At 47.1% G+C, this 14,571-nt stretch overlaps 1 protein-coding gene across 10 annotated transcripts in view; it reads left to right on the top strand.

Annotated features, from left to right (window-relative positions):
- The window catches only part of ACACB (acetyl-CoA carboxylase beta), a 2,338,068-nt gene that overhangs the window by 1,298,667 nt on the left and 1,024,830 nt on the right, over nt 1-14,571 (top strand). For all 10 annotated transcript variants that reach the window (XM_078667379.1, XM_078667377.1, XM_078667383.1 and 7 more), the window contains one exon: nt 11,295-11,402. In XM_078667379.1, the coding sequence (XP_078523505.1) occupies nt 11,295-11,402 (108 nt within the window). The remainder of the gene's footprint in view (nt 1-11,294; nt 11,403-14,571) is intronic.

The following is a 14,571-nucleotide window of genomic DNA, read 5'->3' as shown; positions in this document are numbered from 1 at the left end:
ATCCGAACTTTTGTAGCCTCAGACGGGAAGAACCTGGGTCCAGGACCGAGCGGAGTCCGACCGGCGAAACTCTGATTAAAATCGCAAGCCGGGACACGACACAAAGGGCTCCGACTGAAGTGGGCCTAAAACGAGTGAAACACCGAGCACCAGTACCCCTTGAGGCCGGGCGGAAGTGAAGGAATCCTCCCCTCCCCCCCCCCCCCCGAGTGCCTTACACTACCTGCTGACATCAGCGCGGGCAGTACCGACGGAGGAGCAACGTAGGAGCACCCGACACAACGCCGAACGGGCCACTCGAGAACGCGCAGCCTAGCGCGAATCGCAGCAGCGGCGGGAGTGTGATCAGAAAACACCCGACCCGGTCAGAGAGGCCAGCAGCAACGGCGGTCTATACAGCACACATTATTGCCCCTGGCGCCGGAGGAAGGGGAATAAATTGACTCCGTTAGGAATTGGCCCCGCCTCTGCACATAATAACCTGGGGCCGGTGACGAAGCACACCGCAGTACCGTAGGAGCACCCCCTGGAAAACTCGAGCAGCAATATCCCGCCCTGGTATTAATACTGGCTCGCGCCCGGCTGCTGCCCGTATGTAGGAAGACGCTGAGACTGTGGTAACACGAGGCGAGGGCCCCAAACGACGTGATAAGGGCTCAAGGCGACCAGACACGGCAAGTTGGACTGCAGTGTTGTCCTGCGGCCGGAACGAGTTAGCGGTGAGGAGATCCCACGCGCTGTGTGCGCCACCGGCAGCGTTTAAAGGGGAGGAGGCCCTAGGCACCCCTTGTGAGGAGGGGCCTGCGGACATAGACCACGATACAGTGCCACGCCACATTACCAGAGGCCCGGATTTCTGAGAGCCTGGGAGGCGGGGGGACGTCAGGACTGTGGAACGGCCCGGGACCGGCCTGAGAGAGGCGTTCCTTGAGACAAAAGAGAGGGGCAGCGATAAACGGGCACCATCGGAAGGCACCATGGCAGGCAGAGGCACGAAAAATAACCCATCGCAATCCAGATTGGAAAAATTCGCCTACAACAAGCACTCCCCCTCTCAAGCAGAACCCCGTACGTCCACGGGGAAGACAAAGGAGGGTGAGGGGCCCAAGAAAGCGACGCTTGAAGATGTAATGAGAGCGCTGGCACAGGTTCAGGCAACAGTGGGGTCCACGGCTACGGAGGTCACCCTACTGCGTGCGGACTTCCACAAAATGGGCAAGAGAGTGAAGCAGGTCGAGGTGGTCACAAAATCCTTAGTGGAGGACGTATCGGAACTACAAATAGCGATGGAGCATGTTGAGGCCGAGAATAGGGCACTAAGGGGGAAGCTGGACGATCAGGAAGGGCGCTCGAGAAGGAACAACGTCAGGATTATGGGGGTTCCGGAATCGGAAGGCACCCGCGCCATGGACCTTTATGTGGAACAATTGATTAAGACGCAACTCAAACCGAAGGGGCTCTCGCAATTCTTCTCCATGGAACGAGCACATAGAGTCCCCGGGGGGAAGCCCAAACCTAGGACCCCTCCGAGACCAATATTGGCGAGGCTCTTTAACTTTCGCGATCAGGACGCCGTCCTGCAAGAGGCGAGGGTACCCGAGCCGATACAGATTCAAAACTCCACACTCGCCTTCTTCCCGGATTACAATGCAGAGGTCTCACGTCGGAGGAGGACTTTCTTTGAAGTTAAGAAGGAGCTGAGAGCAAAGGAACTGTAGTATTCTATGTTGTTTCCGGCAAGACTAAGAGTGGTGGCAGACAATAAAGTCTGGTTTTTTGACACGCCGGACGGGGTCCGAAACTTGAAGGAGGGATGGAGACAAGTAGGGTTGCCCCGCCGCTCCAACAGGACTAACCAGAGCCAACGAGGAGACAGCCAAGCGGGGTCGCAGACATCTGGCAGAGGTGGCGCGGCCCGGTCGCCTGCACAGGCACACTTTGAAGCAGTGGAAGGTGTGGAGTCGTGAGTTCCCGGCACACCACAGGGTGATACCTCAAAGCGACTTGAATGGTGGGATCGAGCTTGGACACTGACCCGGGAGACACCGAAGAGGGCAGGGGAGCCGTCTGCTCCGGGGGACACTTCACCCCAGCAAGCAAGTACATTGTTCATGGGATGGGTGAAGCACTCTGCTAAGTTGGGGGGGGGGGGGCAGTTCCGGGTCCGTTGAGCAGGGAGGCAGGGAGGGGGGTGGCACTTTTTTTTTTTTCGTTGTTATGCAGGTACTGCAGGTTAGGGCTAGACACACAGTTAGGCACACACTCAAGGCAGGTTTCTGGGACGGACGATACACTCAGATGCTGGGACGCAGTGGGCATCTAGACGGTTACGATGGTGAACGTGCACGGCTCCCAATCCAACCCCCCTGAGGGGGAGGTACCGAGGTCAACAGTTGCCCCCCTTCACATTATGACCTGGAATCTACGGGGGCTGGGCGACAAAATCAAGAGAGGATTAGTACTGCACGCAGTGAAACGGCAGGGCCTTAGTACTCCTGCAGGAGAAACTCCTCACAGGGGGGGGGCTTCCAAAGCGCTGGACAGAAGGGGCTACGCAACGGCGGTGCACTCAGACTTCACCTCAGGCTCCAGGGGGACGGGTATCCTAGTTAAGAAATCATTCCCTTTCATCATATTGAGTACAAAAACCGACCGACAGGGCTGTTTTGCAGCGATCCAGGGGCAGTGGGAGGGGAAGCTCCTGAACGTTGTCTCAGTATATGTCCCCCCGGCACTTCACTCCGTCACACTACCAACATTGGGTGCTTTTCTCTTGTCACTACCAGCGGGGGATACAATTATCGGAGGGGACTTTAATGCTACAGGGAACGCCTCGGTGGATAGATTCCCGGTCATGGCTCGGGCCCCCGGGCCTTCTCGCTTTCACAGCTTCTTGGCAGCCATGGGTTTAGTAGATGTATGGAGACACACGCATCCGAATGCAAAACAATACACCTATCACTCTACAGTACACAACAGTTTGTCACGGATAGATTACTTTCTGGCGTTAGGAAATGGTTTGCAGCAAGTCGAGAAGATCGACATCCTACCTAGGGGGATATCAGATCATTCTCCAGTCGTTTTGACCCTCTCCACTCAGGAGAAGTCACGTAAAAGGATCTACCCTATACACGCATCGTATCTCAAGGTCCCAGAGATTCGCAAGACACTTCAGAAAGCCACTAAACACTATTTTGTAGAAAATACGAATTCAGTACAGTCCCCCGTTATTTTGTGGGAGGCGTATTAAACGGTTTTGAGGGGCCAGGCGATAACGTCCATCACGGGACATAAGCGCGAGCGTCAAATAGAATTGTCGCAGTTAGAATTAGCAGTGCACGACGCGAACGAGGCACAGAAACATCGCACACAGTACTCCTGTGTCAGCAGCAGTATAAAGCTCACTTACAACACCTGACGGCTGAGCAGATTACCGCGCCGCGCATCGAGTGTATGATGTTGGGGATAAGGCAGGGAAAATGTTGGCCTGGCTGGATAAAAGAGGGGGAAGCACTCACGGGATACAAGAAGTACACGACTCGGAGGGAGTGGCGCAAACGCGTCCCGAGGAGATAGTGCGGGCCCTCGCAGAGCATTTCGCAGATGTATACACTCCGGACGTGGAGATGTCAGAAGACATGGCACGAACCTCACTTAGCCACATAGTTACACAAACACTAACACCGGAGGCAGTTACGGAGCTGGAGGCTGACATTACGGAAAATCAGACATGCCATACATGCACTAAAAGCAGGGAAGGCACCGGGACCTAACGGTATCCCGGTAGAATGGTATCAAACCATGTCTGAACAGCTCTGTGGGCCCTTACTGGATATGTATACCGAGAGTCTATCTATGGCTGAACTTCCGATGGATCAGCGGACTGCCACGATAGTGGCCATCACTAAGCCCGGTAAACCTCCTGCGGAGTGCACATCGTATCGCCCCATCTCCCTTCTTAATGCGGAAACTAAAATGTTGGCAAAACTCTTGGCCGCCAGGCTGCTCCCTCGCCTCCCACAACTGATACAACCAGACCAGTCGGGCTTCATGCCCAACAGGAACACGGCCCTCAATCTGAGGAGAGTACATGGAGTGCTGGCCAAAGCCACATCACACTCTGCCCCAGCGGTCATATTGGCACTTGACGCGAAAATGGCTTTTGATTTGGTGGAATGGCAGTACCTCTTCGGGGTGCTGTTGCATATGGGGTTTGGTCCCAACTTCATAGCTTGGGTGAGGTTGCTGTATACCAACCCCGTAGCACAGGTCGTGGCGAACGGGCATCTTTCCCCGGTATTTCCCTTAGCGCAAGGCACGAGGCAGGGATGCCCCTTGTCTCCGCTACTATTTGCGCTAGCACTGGAACTGCTGGCGACGCTAATTCGCTCCACTCCACTGCTGAAAGGAATCTCCTGGGCGGAAGGGTGGGAGGACCGCCTCTCGCTCTACGCTGATGACATGCTTGTATACCTCTCAGACCCGGAGCGTAGTATCTCGAAATTTCTGACCCTGTGTGATGCACATGGGAAGGTCTCGGGGTACACAATAAACTGGGCAAAGTCCGAACTGTATGTGTTGCGGGGTCCACCGCCCGTTCTTGCCACAGATTGCCCCCTGCGCTTCGCAGGGTCTTCTTTCAAATATTTAGGCATACATGTCATAGGAGACCCACTGGAATTCTTCGATAAAAACCTGAAGCCACCGTTAGACCGGTTGAAGCAAGATGTTAAATCTTGGGCGACCTTGCCTCTGACGCTGTTTGGTGATATGCTCTCTCAATTAGTCATCAACAATTCAAAAACCTTAGTCCTAGGAGATTGTAATTATTGGCCCCTCGATGAGAACGAGAGGGCCTGCTCTGTTATATTTTCTGATCTTTTATCTGGCATGAATTGCCGTCAACATATAAACTCAGCGACTCATATTAAAGGTCACGTCGTGGACCAGGTCTGGACTTCTAATTTGGATATTTCTGTCCCCCTCATTTCCCCCTGCCTATGGTCAGACCATTCCATAATTTCCTTTTCTCTTACGGTTACCTCCCACCCTAGTAGGGTTTTGGAGAGTAACCTTTTGGCCCAGAATTGGAATAGGGCCGACCTTAGCAAATTTGTTAACCTACTCAGAACCTCTACCCCCCCCCCCACTTCTGATTTTATTGACACCCAAGCCTCTGCCCTAACGCGCTGGCTTGAATCAGCCAGCAACGCTGTTGCCCCTCTCAGACAGATCAAGCTTAAGCGCCTTCACGATGCACAGAGGTGGTTTACTGAGAATCTTAAAGACCTAAAACTTGGACTCAGGCAGGCTGAGCGCCGCTGGCGACGAGGCTATGCCGCTGACACGAAGCTGCGGTTTATGTCCCTGCTTAAAGAATATAAAGCAGCGGTTCTACATGCAAAGACCTCCTACTTTTCTAAAAAGATTGTTGACTCGGCCACCAAAAGTAAAGATATCTTCTCCATTGTGGAGGAGCTGTCACACCCGGATAGGATTACCATTAAACCTCTCCCTTCTCGTGTGCTCTGCGACTCTCTCAACCAGTTTTTTGTGGACAAAATTGCTAATATTAAAAATAGCATTTCACTCGCGGTCCCACCTCCCTCCCCTAGGCCTGATTCCTCCCTGTCTCTCCCCAACTCTCAGCGGTTGACTCAGATCCATCCAATCTTGGAGGAGGAGTTCTTAGTTCTCTTAAATAAGGTCGCCTCTGGGTCCCCCACTGATTGCTGCCCCTCTTTTATCCTCCGCGAGGCTTTTACAGCCTGCCCGCTCCCCCCTTTGGCGCTCGTGAATAAGTCTCTCTCCTCTGGCCTGGTTCCCAGCTCATTTAAAGTGGCTGAGGTTGTGCCCATTCTAAAAAAACCTACGGCTGACCCTACCGTTATGAGTAACATTCGTCCCATCTCACTTCTCCCCTACCTCAGCAAAGTTCTTGAGTCTCATGTTACTAACACCTTGAGCTCATTTATTGAACATTCCCATTATCTCGACTCCCAACAGGCCGGTTTTAGACCCGCCCATTCTATGGAGTCAGTTATACTTTCAGTTATGGAGGAACTACGGAGAGGGGCGGACTCAAACATCAGTCAGGTCTTGGTGCTCCTGGATCTGTTGGCCGCCTTTGACACGGTCGACCATGAAATTCTGGTCGACCGTGTCGAGGAGGCTAGCATTCGGGGTACCGCCCTTGACTGGGTTCGCTCCTTTTTGAGCAACCGCCACCAGGCGGTCCGGCTCTCTCAGTTTTCTGCTGATAGGGTCGGACTGACATGTGGCGTCCCGCAGGGTTCCTCCCTATCCCCTCTTCTTTTTAACTTATACCTGACCCCCCTTATTCACTCCCTGCGGATGACATTCAGCTGTTCTTTAATATCGACTCCTCGGACCAGTCCATTGTCAATTTTCAATCCACCCTTTGTCATATCAGTGACTGGATGGGGGTTAACCACCTCAAGCTTAACCCCGACAAGAAAGAGCTGGTCCTTGTCGGGGGAGCTGCCAACCCATGGAAATACACCTTTTGGCCCGCGAGGTTGGGCCTTCCCCCCAGCCCAGTCGACTCAGCAAAAAGTCTGGGGGTTATCATCAGTAACGATCTCACGATGAAGCCCCAGATCAATGCTGTAGTCTCCTCCAGTTTTTTTCAGTTGCGGAAAATCTGAAAGATTGCTCGTTTCCTGACCACTGAGGCCCTTACCCTAGTTTTGCTCGCTTTAGTCATCTCGAGGATAGACTATGCCAATTCCCTCTATGCTGGCATCCCTGCTTACCTACTGAAGAGGTTACAACTTGTTCAGAATCAGGCTGCACGTCTTATTTACCAACAACCCAGGCACCAACACGTCAGTCCTTTGTTAAAATCCCTTCACTGGCTTCCCGTCTCTGAGCGCTGTAAATTCAAACTAGGTTGTACTATCTTTAAGTCCCTTGCCGGAACGGGTCCGTCTTTTATTTCCTCACTACTGCACCCTTATGTCCCCTCCCGCAATCTCCGTTCCTCCAACCTGGCCCTACTTAAGGTTCCGGTTTTTAAACGTAAGAAACAGGGAGGAATGAGATTCTCATTTCTTGCCCCTTCCCTCTGGAATTCACTCCCTTTAGGCATAAGATTTGCTTTTCCCTACACTCGTTTTAGGTCCCTTCTCAAAGCTCATTTGTTTTGTAATGCTTACAATTAACGCTCTTCGCCTTGCGGATTGTCTGTCTCCTCATGCTCGAGCGCCAAGAAACCGCCAGGTGTTAGTTGCGCTTTACAAATATTTTTTACATTACATTACATTACACTGCTGGGCAGGGCGGCGCTCTACAAAATGATGTCACTGCCGTGCTTTCTCTACGTTCTAGATAACACACCCTTCCCGGTCACACCCAGATATTTTGGGCAGGTAGCAGCGCTGGTATCCAATCTGCTCTGGAGTAACCGCCCAGCACGCATTGCGCAGGCCAAAATGAACAGGAGTTGGTACGAAGGGGGAATTGCGTTGCCGAACCTCCAATTGTACTACTGGGCGGCTCAATTTAAGGCCCATAAATCAGTGGCTGCACGCTCCACAGGATGACCCAGCATATAGGGCAGACAGGGCGCAGCTGCGCGCCAACAGTATGTTAGCTCCCCTATACAACAAGAGTCTCGAGTGTAAGTTGGTGGGGCCGACAAGGCTTACGGCTACTCTGTGGCATACAGCACAGACTAAACTTGGGTGGACCGGACGTATCACCAAACTCACCCCGCTGTGGGACACAAAAGCACTGGGGAGCCTACGCCACTGTAAGGGCTTCACACAATGGGACAACATTGGGATATCAACAGTGGGAGACATGTGGGACAAAGACACAGTGATACCTTTTACTCAGCTGCGACAGCAATATGAGTTAGGGGAAACAGAATTGTATAGATACGTGCAGATCCGACACGCCCTGCTAGCAGTCGTACCACCCGACTCAGAGACCCGGAGGCGTCTCCCCTTGAGGATCGACTCCTAACGGACTACATGCAACAAGGGGCTACCTCTCTCACTTATCGTAAGTTGCTTAACAATTCACCAGACCCTGCATTGAAATTGAGAGAGAAATGGATGGCGGAGGTAGGGGACATGGATGAAACCGAGTGGAATGAGGCACTGGCTTCCCCGAAGGAGGTGGGCATATCAGCCAGATTCCGTTTCGTGCAGCTTAAGATCCTACATAGGGTGTACTACACAAGAACGACCCTGCACAAGATACAGCGGGCGCAACATCCTTATTGTCTATGAGGTTGTGGGGAGGAAGGTACATTTCTGCATACCATTTGGGAATGTCCTCGAATAATGGACTACTGGAGACAAATAATGCGCACCATTTCACAGACATTAGGGTTGTCCCTTATCCCTGAACCACGCAAATGCCTGCTGAATGTGTGGGAACCGAATGATCTCACCAGGCATGGCCAAATATGGTCCCCGATAGGCATGCTCATAGCGAAACGAGATATAGCACAGAAATGGGGTGCGGCAGAGGCCCCCACGTTGACACAATGGTGCTAGAATATGGATAGGGCGATGATTGCATAGAGGGTGGCATACACAGCAAGGGCATGCCCACGCAAATGGAACAAAATATGGACCCACTGGAATGTATTTCGGGGGGAGATCTGCGAACCGCTGCAGGAGGACGAGCCATTAACTTCGGATGAGGAGGAGGAGGATGAGGGGGAGTGAGACGTGAGTGGGTGGAGTGGGCTGGCACGGCGACCCCGACCTAAAACTCAGGCATGCAACACGATGGGGGTGCGAGGGGGGGTCTGTAGGCCTAATCCGCCGTGGCACCCGAGGCCACATGTGAGCGTGCTGTGAGACAACCAAACTGTTGTGAGAAACCCTTGTTTACCCTGAGACATTAAGTGTCACACAGGACTAGATGGGTGAAGTGCTCGAACCGATGTCTGCCTTTTTCTTTGTTTTGTTGATATGTTAATTTAGTTAGAATGTTTCTTAAAAACAAGAAAATGGACCTAACTGTTATCCGAGGTACAACGCAGGTTCTGCACACACACTAATCCACGCCGCCGCCGGACCCCCGGGTTGTCGGCCAATGGGCTGTGTTATTCCGTTGATAATGCACGAAAATGGTATTTGATGCTGCCGGTCCTAAGGGTTGTAGGCTGTATGCTGTGTACATTCAGAACTGTATAATAAAGGTCTTTAAAAAAAAAAAAAAAAAAAAAATAAGATTGCTGCTGTACAAGTGATTAATCAAGATATGTCTAACCGCAGAGCAACTAATATGCTTGGAAACCAGTTAGTGCTTAAATATAGTAAACATATTTTAGAGGACCATGAAACCCCTTTTTCTGTGGAACATTTATTAGCCTTTTTAATGAATAAAGTTATCCAAATCTAGATCTTTTCTAAGTGAAATACATTTTAAAAAAGGTCTCTCTAGTCAATGTCTTTATTAAAATCTTGTACAAGATCAAGTGTACATCTAGTGGATATGCTTCCAGATCTGCACATCTATGCGTAAGTAATTTATATTTTTGAAACTCATTTCACAGCTTGTCAATTTATAAGGGTGCTCCCATGGTGCTACAATATGCACCACCTTGGGTATATGCCCACTAGACCTGCAGCCGCAGTCTAGACCAAAATGTCCAACATATGCACCAAAGCACACCAAAGTACTGTCACTTTTATCCTCAATTAGTATTGTATTGAAAAAAACACAACCAATTTTCCATTAGAGACAAAAAATGACCGCTAACACGCGTTTTGTTCTCCTGGACTTTCTCGAGGTTTCTCTCAAGATTATGAACAGTCCATTCCAATATGTAACACGAGTGGGTCACAAGGTGAAAGTTTCCCTCTGAATTAATTGTTGTATACCTGCATTAAGTCGGCAGCATAAAGGCTTGTAGACCCAAAGTGGAAAGCGTGGCAGTCACTAGTGCCGTGCTTTCCACTTTGCTACTCTATCCATCTTTGAAGCACTTAACCTTGAGAAGTCCGCGCAAATATCCCAGGGTCCAGACCTTCACCCGGACATTCAGACTGCTTCGTGTGTCATTGTCTATAATGTAATAAATTTGAATTACCTGATACGCCAACGTCTGTGGATCACTTATTGGATAATCGTCAATGGAACTTCTATAACAGGTTGTGTTTATTTTCAATGCAATACTAATTGAGGATAAAACGTTGGTGTGTCTTGTACAAGATGTTACTGTACCTTGTCTAGCAAATATGCACTTAAGCAGGGCAGTGGTAACGAAAAAGCTACCATGACTTGTGTCCCCAACAAGGTATGGCATGTACGGTTGTTCATGTTGTCCTTGTCACAAAACATATACCCCTTGTGTCAGATTCTCTGCTCAGAATGGAAGAAAAGTTATAGTTTCCAACCTTTTAAAAAAAACATTTTATTAAATAAATGACTTGCATTAGTAACATTAGCAACATGACACATTAACATGACAATTTGCTTTCCAATATACATTGTTTCTAACCGTAGATTAACATTGCATCGTGTATATAGCATAGGTCCGCTAGCGAATGCATAGTATTTCCGTTCAATCAATAGTTTCTAATCCTTAAACACTTTTTTAGCAGCTGAATACTTGCATTATGGATATTTAAATCGTCTGTAAGGTTATCCAGTCTAGTTCCTTGAGGATAACTTGTATCACATGGTCACCTGTATGGTAAATCACTTTCAGAATGAGGGGAAAGGAAATGAATGCTTGATGCAGATGACATCCCATCTGCCACTAAGACTGTAACATGGGCTTCCATGCAGAACTTCAGTAAACTCAACTGTGTATAGAGTGACGCTGTTGCTGACAGAGGTTTTGGGACTGCAGTCCCCCGTTGTCTTATTTATCTTCTCACATTATTGAAATTGTCTCAATCCCAAAATGTCTTATTGTCAGTTTGGTTTGGACTGTGGAATGAGATTCCAGAGTGAGACACATAGCTACTCCTCAAACACATCTACTTGTTGTCAGCTTTAACTACAAGTTCCCTGACTTAAAAGGATACCTTGTCAGTTAAGTATGCTTCGGGTTTGAGAGAGTGTTGGTGGTACAAACCAAAATTTCTTTTACTCTAACAAATAAAGCACTGTGGATTTTATACTGATGTGCCTAAGATTAGTTTTGGTGTTCAGTTTTCTGTGGCACTGGTTGCGTTCAACATGCCAGTAAAGAGTGTCCTAAATTTAAATGTGTTTAGTAAAATGTTTTGAGTTTCTAAATTCATATTCATAGTTTCTAATTCATACTAACTGTAAATTTAATTAGAGCCTTCTGTTTACAGAGCGTGAGAGAAGAACCAATCCATATTTTAAATGTAGCTATTAAATCAAGTGATCATATCGAAGATGAAGAGCTGGTGCCAATGTTTAGAGCATTTTCCCAATCAAAGGTAAGAATATTGAATGTCACGTTGTTTCTCTTAAGAAGTGTGTAAATTGTTACTGGTAATAAGGGCCACAGCCTTCGAAACGTTTACATAGGATTATGCTGTATACAGGTATCATTTTTATCTTACAACTGATGTTACTTGAGTAATGCCTTCCATGCTGAGAAATCAAGAACAGTTTTTTCAAAAAGCATAGATTATATTCTCCACAAAAGAACCCACAACTCTTAAGCACTTTTTTCCTTTGTTTTGGTGCAAAGGAATCTCACAATTTTTTAATTTGCTAATACTTCAGTGGTTTCCTTCCTTAAAGTGGCAGCTCACTTACACTTGGCTGTTGGGGTAATTAGTTTAAAAATTTGAAGTTTATTTTTGACAATATATCACTTCCTTTATGATATGTTTGGAAATAGAATCTCAAATGACCAGAAAAAGCAAAGAAGAAAAGAAGCTTTGCAAGTTCTGCTAAGAGCTCATAACCCAAGCACTGTTGTATTCAGACACTTTACTTTTCCTGTAATCTGGTGTTTTTGCCACCTGTGAGGATCAGTTTACTAAGTTGTTGAGTTGCCAGTTCATGTCTGACAGTCTTTTCGCATTCTGATTTTGCAGACATGGAGATTTTGGTGTTTGTGTGTTTTTTTTTAGGTCCGGCTACATACCACTGAAACTGAAAGAAGGCCATTTGTTACCAGTTTTTTAGTTTATACGTAGATCACGCTTTAGCTCGTAAACAGTGGAATATTTATCTCACCATATGTTGTTGGCTGATTGGTGTCTTCTGTAGAGTACTTGCCTTACAGTGCATGAGGGACCAATTTACCTCTTAATCATCACAAATTCAGTTATTTGCCAATCATTCACGTACCTTCTTTACCCACCCTGTCATTACCATTACCACCCCAGTATTTGCCATTAACACTGTACCCATTGCTATTACCCCACACGATCATCGCCACCATCACTATTGCCACAACACTATTACCACCACCTTCATCACCATTACAACCACAACTACTATTACTCCCATCACCATAATAAGTTTCACCCCTACCAGCATCACCATTGTGTGTGTGCTTTCTGATGGATACTTCTAACTGCAGATTCCTCACTTTTAGAATATTCCCATGCACCAGACTGGATCAGAAAGATTTAACAGTCATGCTTCTGTTTGCTGCTAGGGAGTGTAGTGCTGCTCTGCGTTGGCATTGTTCCTCTTTGAAAGTGACAAGTGGCTAGCACATATAAATGCAACCCTTAGGCTCTGACATTAGTGCCTTCCTATCTTCAGGAACAATTTTTCTTTTGGATACTTTGTCTAACCGTAGATTTCTTACCAACCAACTGCCTCCCACTTCTGTGAACTGGAGTCTTTTTTCTATTAAAAAAGTCCAATTTAGAGATCAGCACACTGTTTATTCCAATGTCACTGGGCTCTGCTTCTGAGGGCATTGATGTCTGCATGCATAGGTAGAGCTTATATGTGATCCTACATAGAAGCAAGCAGGAGACCTGCTGTGCAACTTTCTGGACCCAGCCTGATGCCTAGGTATTATTCACAACGTAAGGAATCTGCAGTTAAAATATCCACCAGAAAGATAGCTACAGAAGGTAAGTTACTTGTTCTTCAAGTACATTCCACAATTACCAAGCAGAATGTATTGAAGTAAGCATCTTGAGGACTGTAGGACAGGTCTTTGTATACAATATGTATAGGCTTTCTGGATTTAGGTTTAACCCTATAATAACTGATAAAACCCCACTGAAAGAGAAATAGCCCTCACCAGTGAAAACATATAAACACTGAAAAAACACCTGCACAACCATACACTAAATGCCATTCAAAAAAGGAAAAAAGAGTGTGAAAGGGTCATTTGTTTCCTTCCTGCAGGGGTCAATACAATATATCTTTGTTATACAAACTAGCAGTAAAAAAGTCTGGGCTAACATTATTCTGCTTGAGTTTTGTTGTTTAGGGATGCCTCTAAAATATTGTTTCTTCTTCCTTTTGTTTTTTGCAGGGTTTAGAAGCATGTGTTCGTTCTTGTTTAATTATTTTATAAACTGTACAGAATCAGGAAATATCAAAATCATATTTGATATTTTGACTGAGTTTGACTCTTTCACTGATAGGTGAAATGGCTGGTTTCATAAGAATCTTTCCTAATATGTGTCATCACATTTACCCACAGAGAATGGATAAAAATCCTTAATACATCAGTCCCCAGTTTCTAGTGAGTCAGTATTGATAGTAAGCGAATTGCCAACACCCCAGGATTTAAATATTCAATGCAAGGTATAGTGACAAGTTTGTGAAAAGAGCGCGATCACCAAGCATCTTGGATAGTGGTTAAAACATGACACCAGACTTTTGGAAAACATGGAATGCAGGGTCACTTGGAATGCTCTGCCAAAAAGGTTATATGAAAAAGTTGTGTGATGACCTCTTAAAATCGATTCCTTAGCTGAAGTGTTTCCCTGTAAGAGATCTATGCCACTTGCTAGATGGTATGCTGAAAGAATCTTTACAATCTTCAGAGTTAATGAGGAATGCTACTGACATTTTAGTCCATTCTGGTGCACTGTTTTCTTATGCACAGGAACTAAAACGCAAATATTTACCATTTCGTGCTTTGTATGGTATCAAAGAAAGAGTCATCCCAACTGCGTCCCTTAGCTGCTGGTTCTCAGTCCAAGGGGCTATGAATGCTATATTATCCATGTGGCAGCCGTTTGCTGAGTGATGATGCAAAAGGCAAGAAATGTGAGGATCTTTGGTCACATATTGAAAGTGATGTGAAAAAAGTACACTCTACTGCAATCTTAGATTTTTAGAGAAAAACAAAACTGCTGTAGTGGACATAATAAAATAACTAGAGTCTGAAAACACCTTTGTCTGCCAAGTGTTCAGAATAATTGGTGTAGATGTGAAACATCTCCTTGAGAGTAGGCTGGGGGACACCTTTAGTGACTTTGGCACTGCAACATGTTCCATGTTAGAGTGCTTGCCACTTGATAAGCAAAGCGATGGTGAAGAGCAATTCAGGAACTTTAATTCTCCAGTATTTGGGGTGTCTTTCATAGATTCACATGCCTGAATCATTCCCCGTCGTCGGAGTAGGAGTCCCACGGTATATAAAAAAGCAATAAAATGCCTGTTATAACCAAAAAA

The sequence above is a fragment of the Lissotriton helveticus genome, chromosome 11 (assembly GCF_964261635.1).
Source record: "Lissotriton helveticus chromosome 11, aLisHel1.1, whole genome shotgun sequence".
NCBI lineage: Eukaryota > Metazoa > Chordata > Amphibia > Caudata > Salamandridae > Lissotriton > Lissotriton helveticus.
The sequence above is the reverse complement of the archived record's forward strand: the minus strand, read 5'-3'. Positions and strand labels throughout refer to the sequence as shown.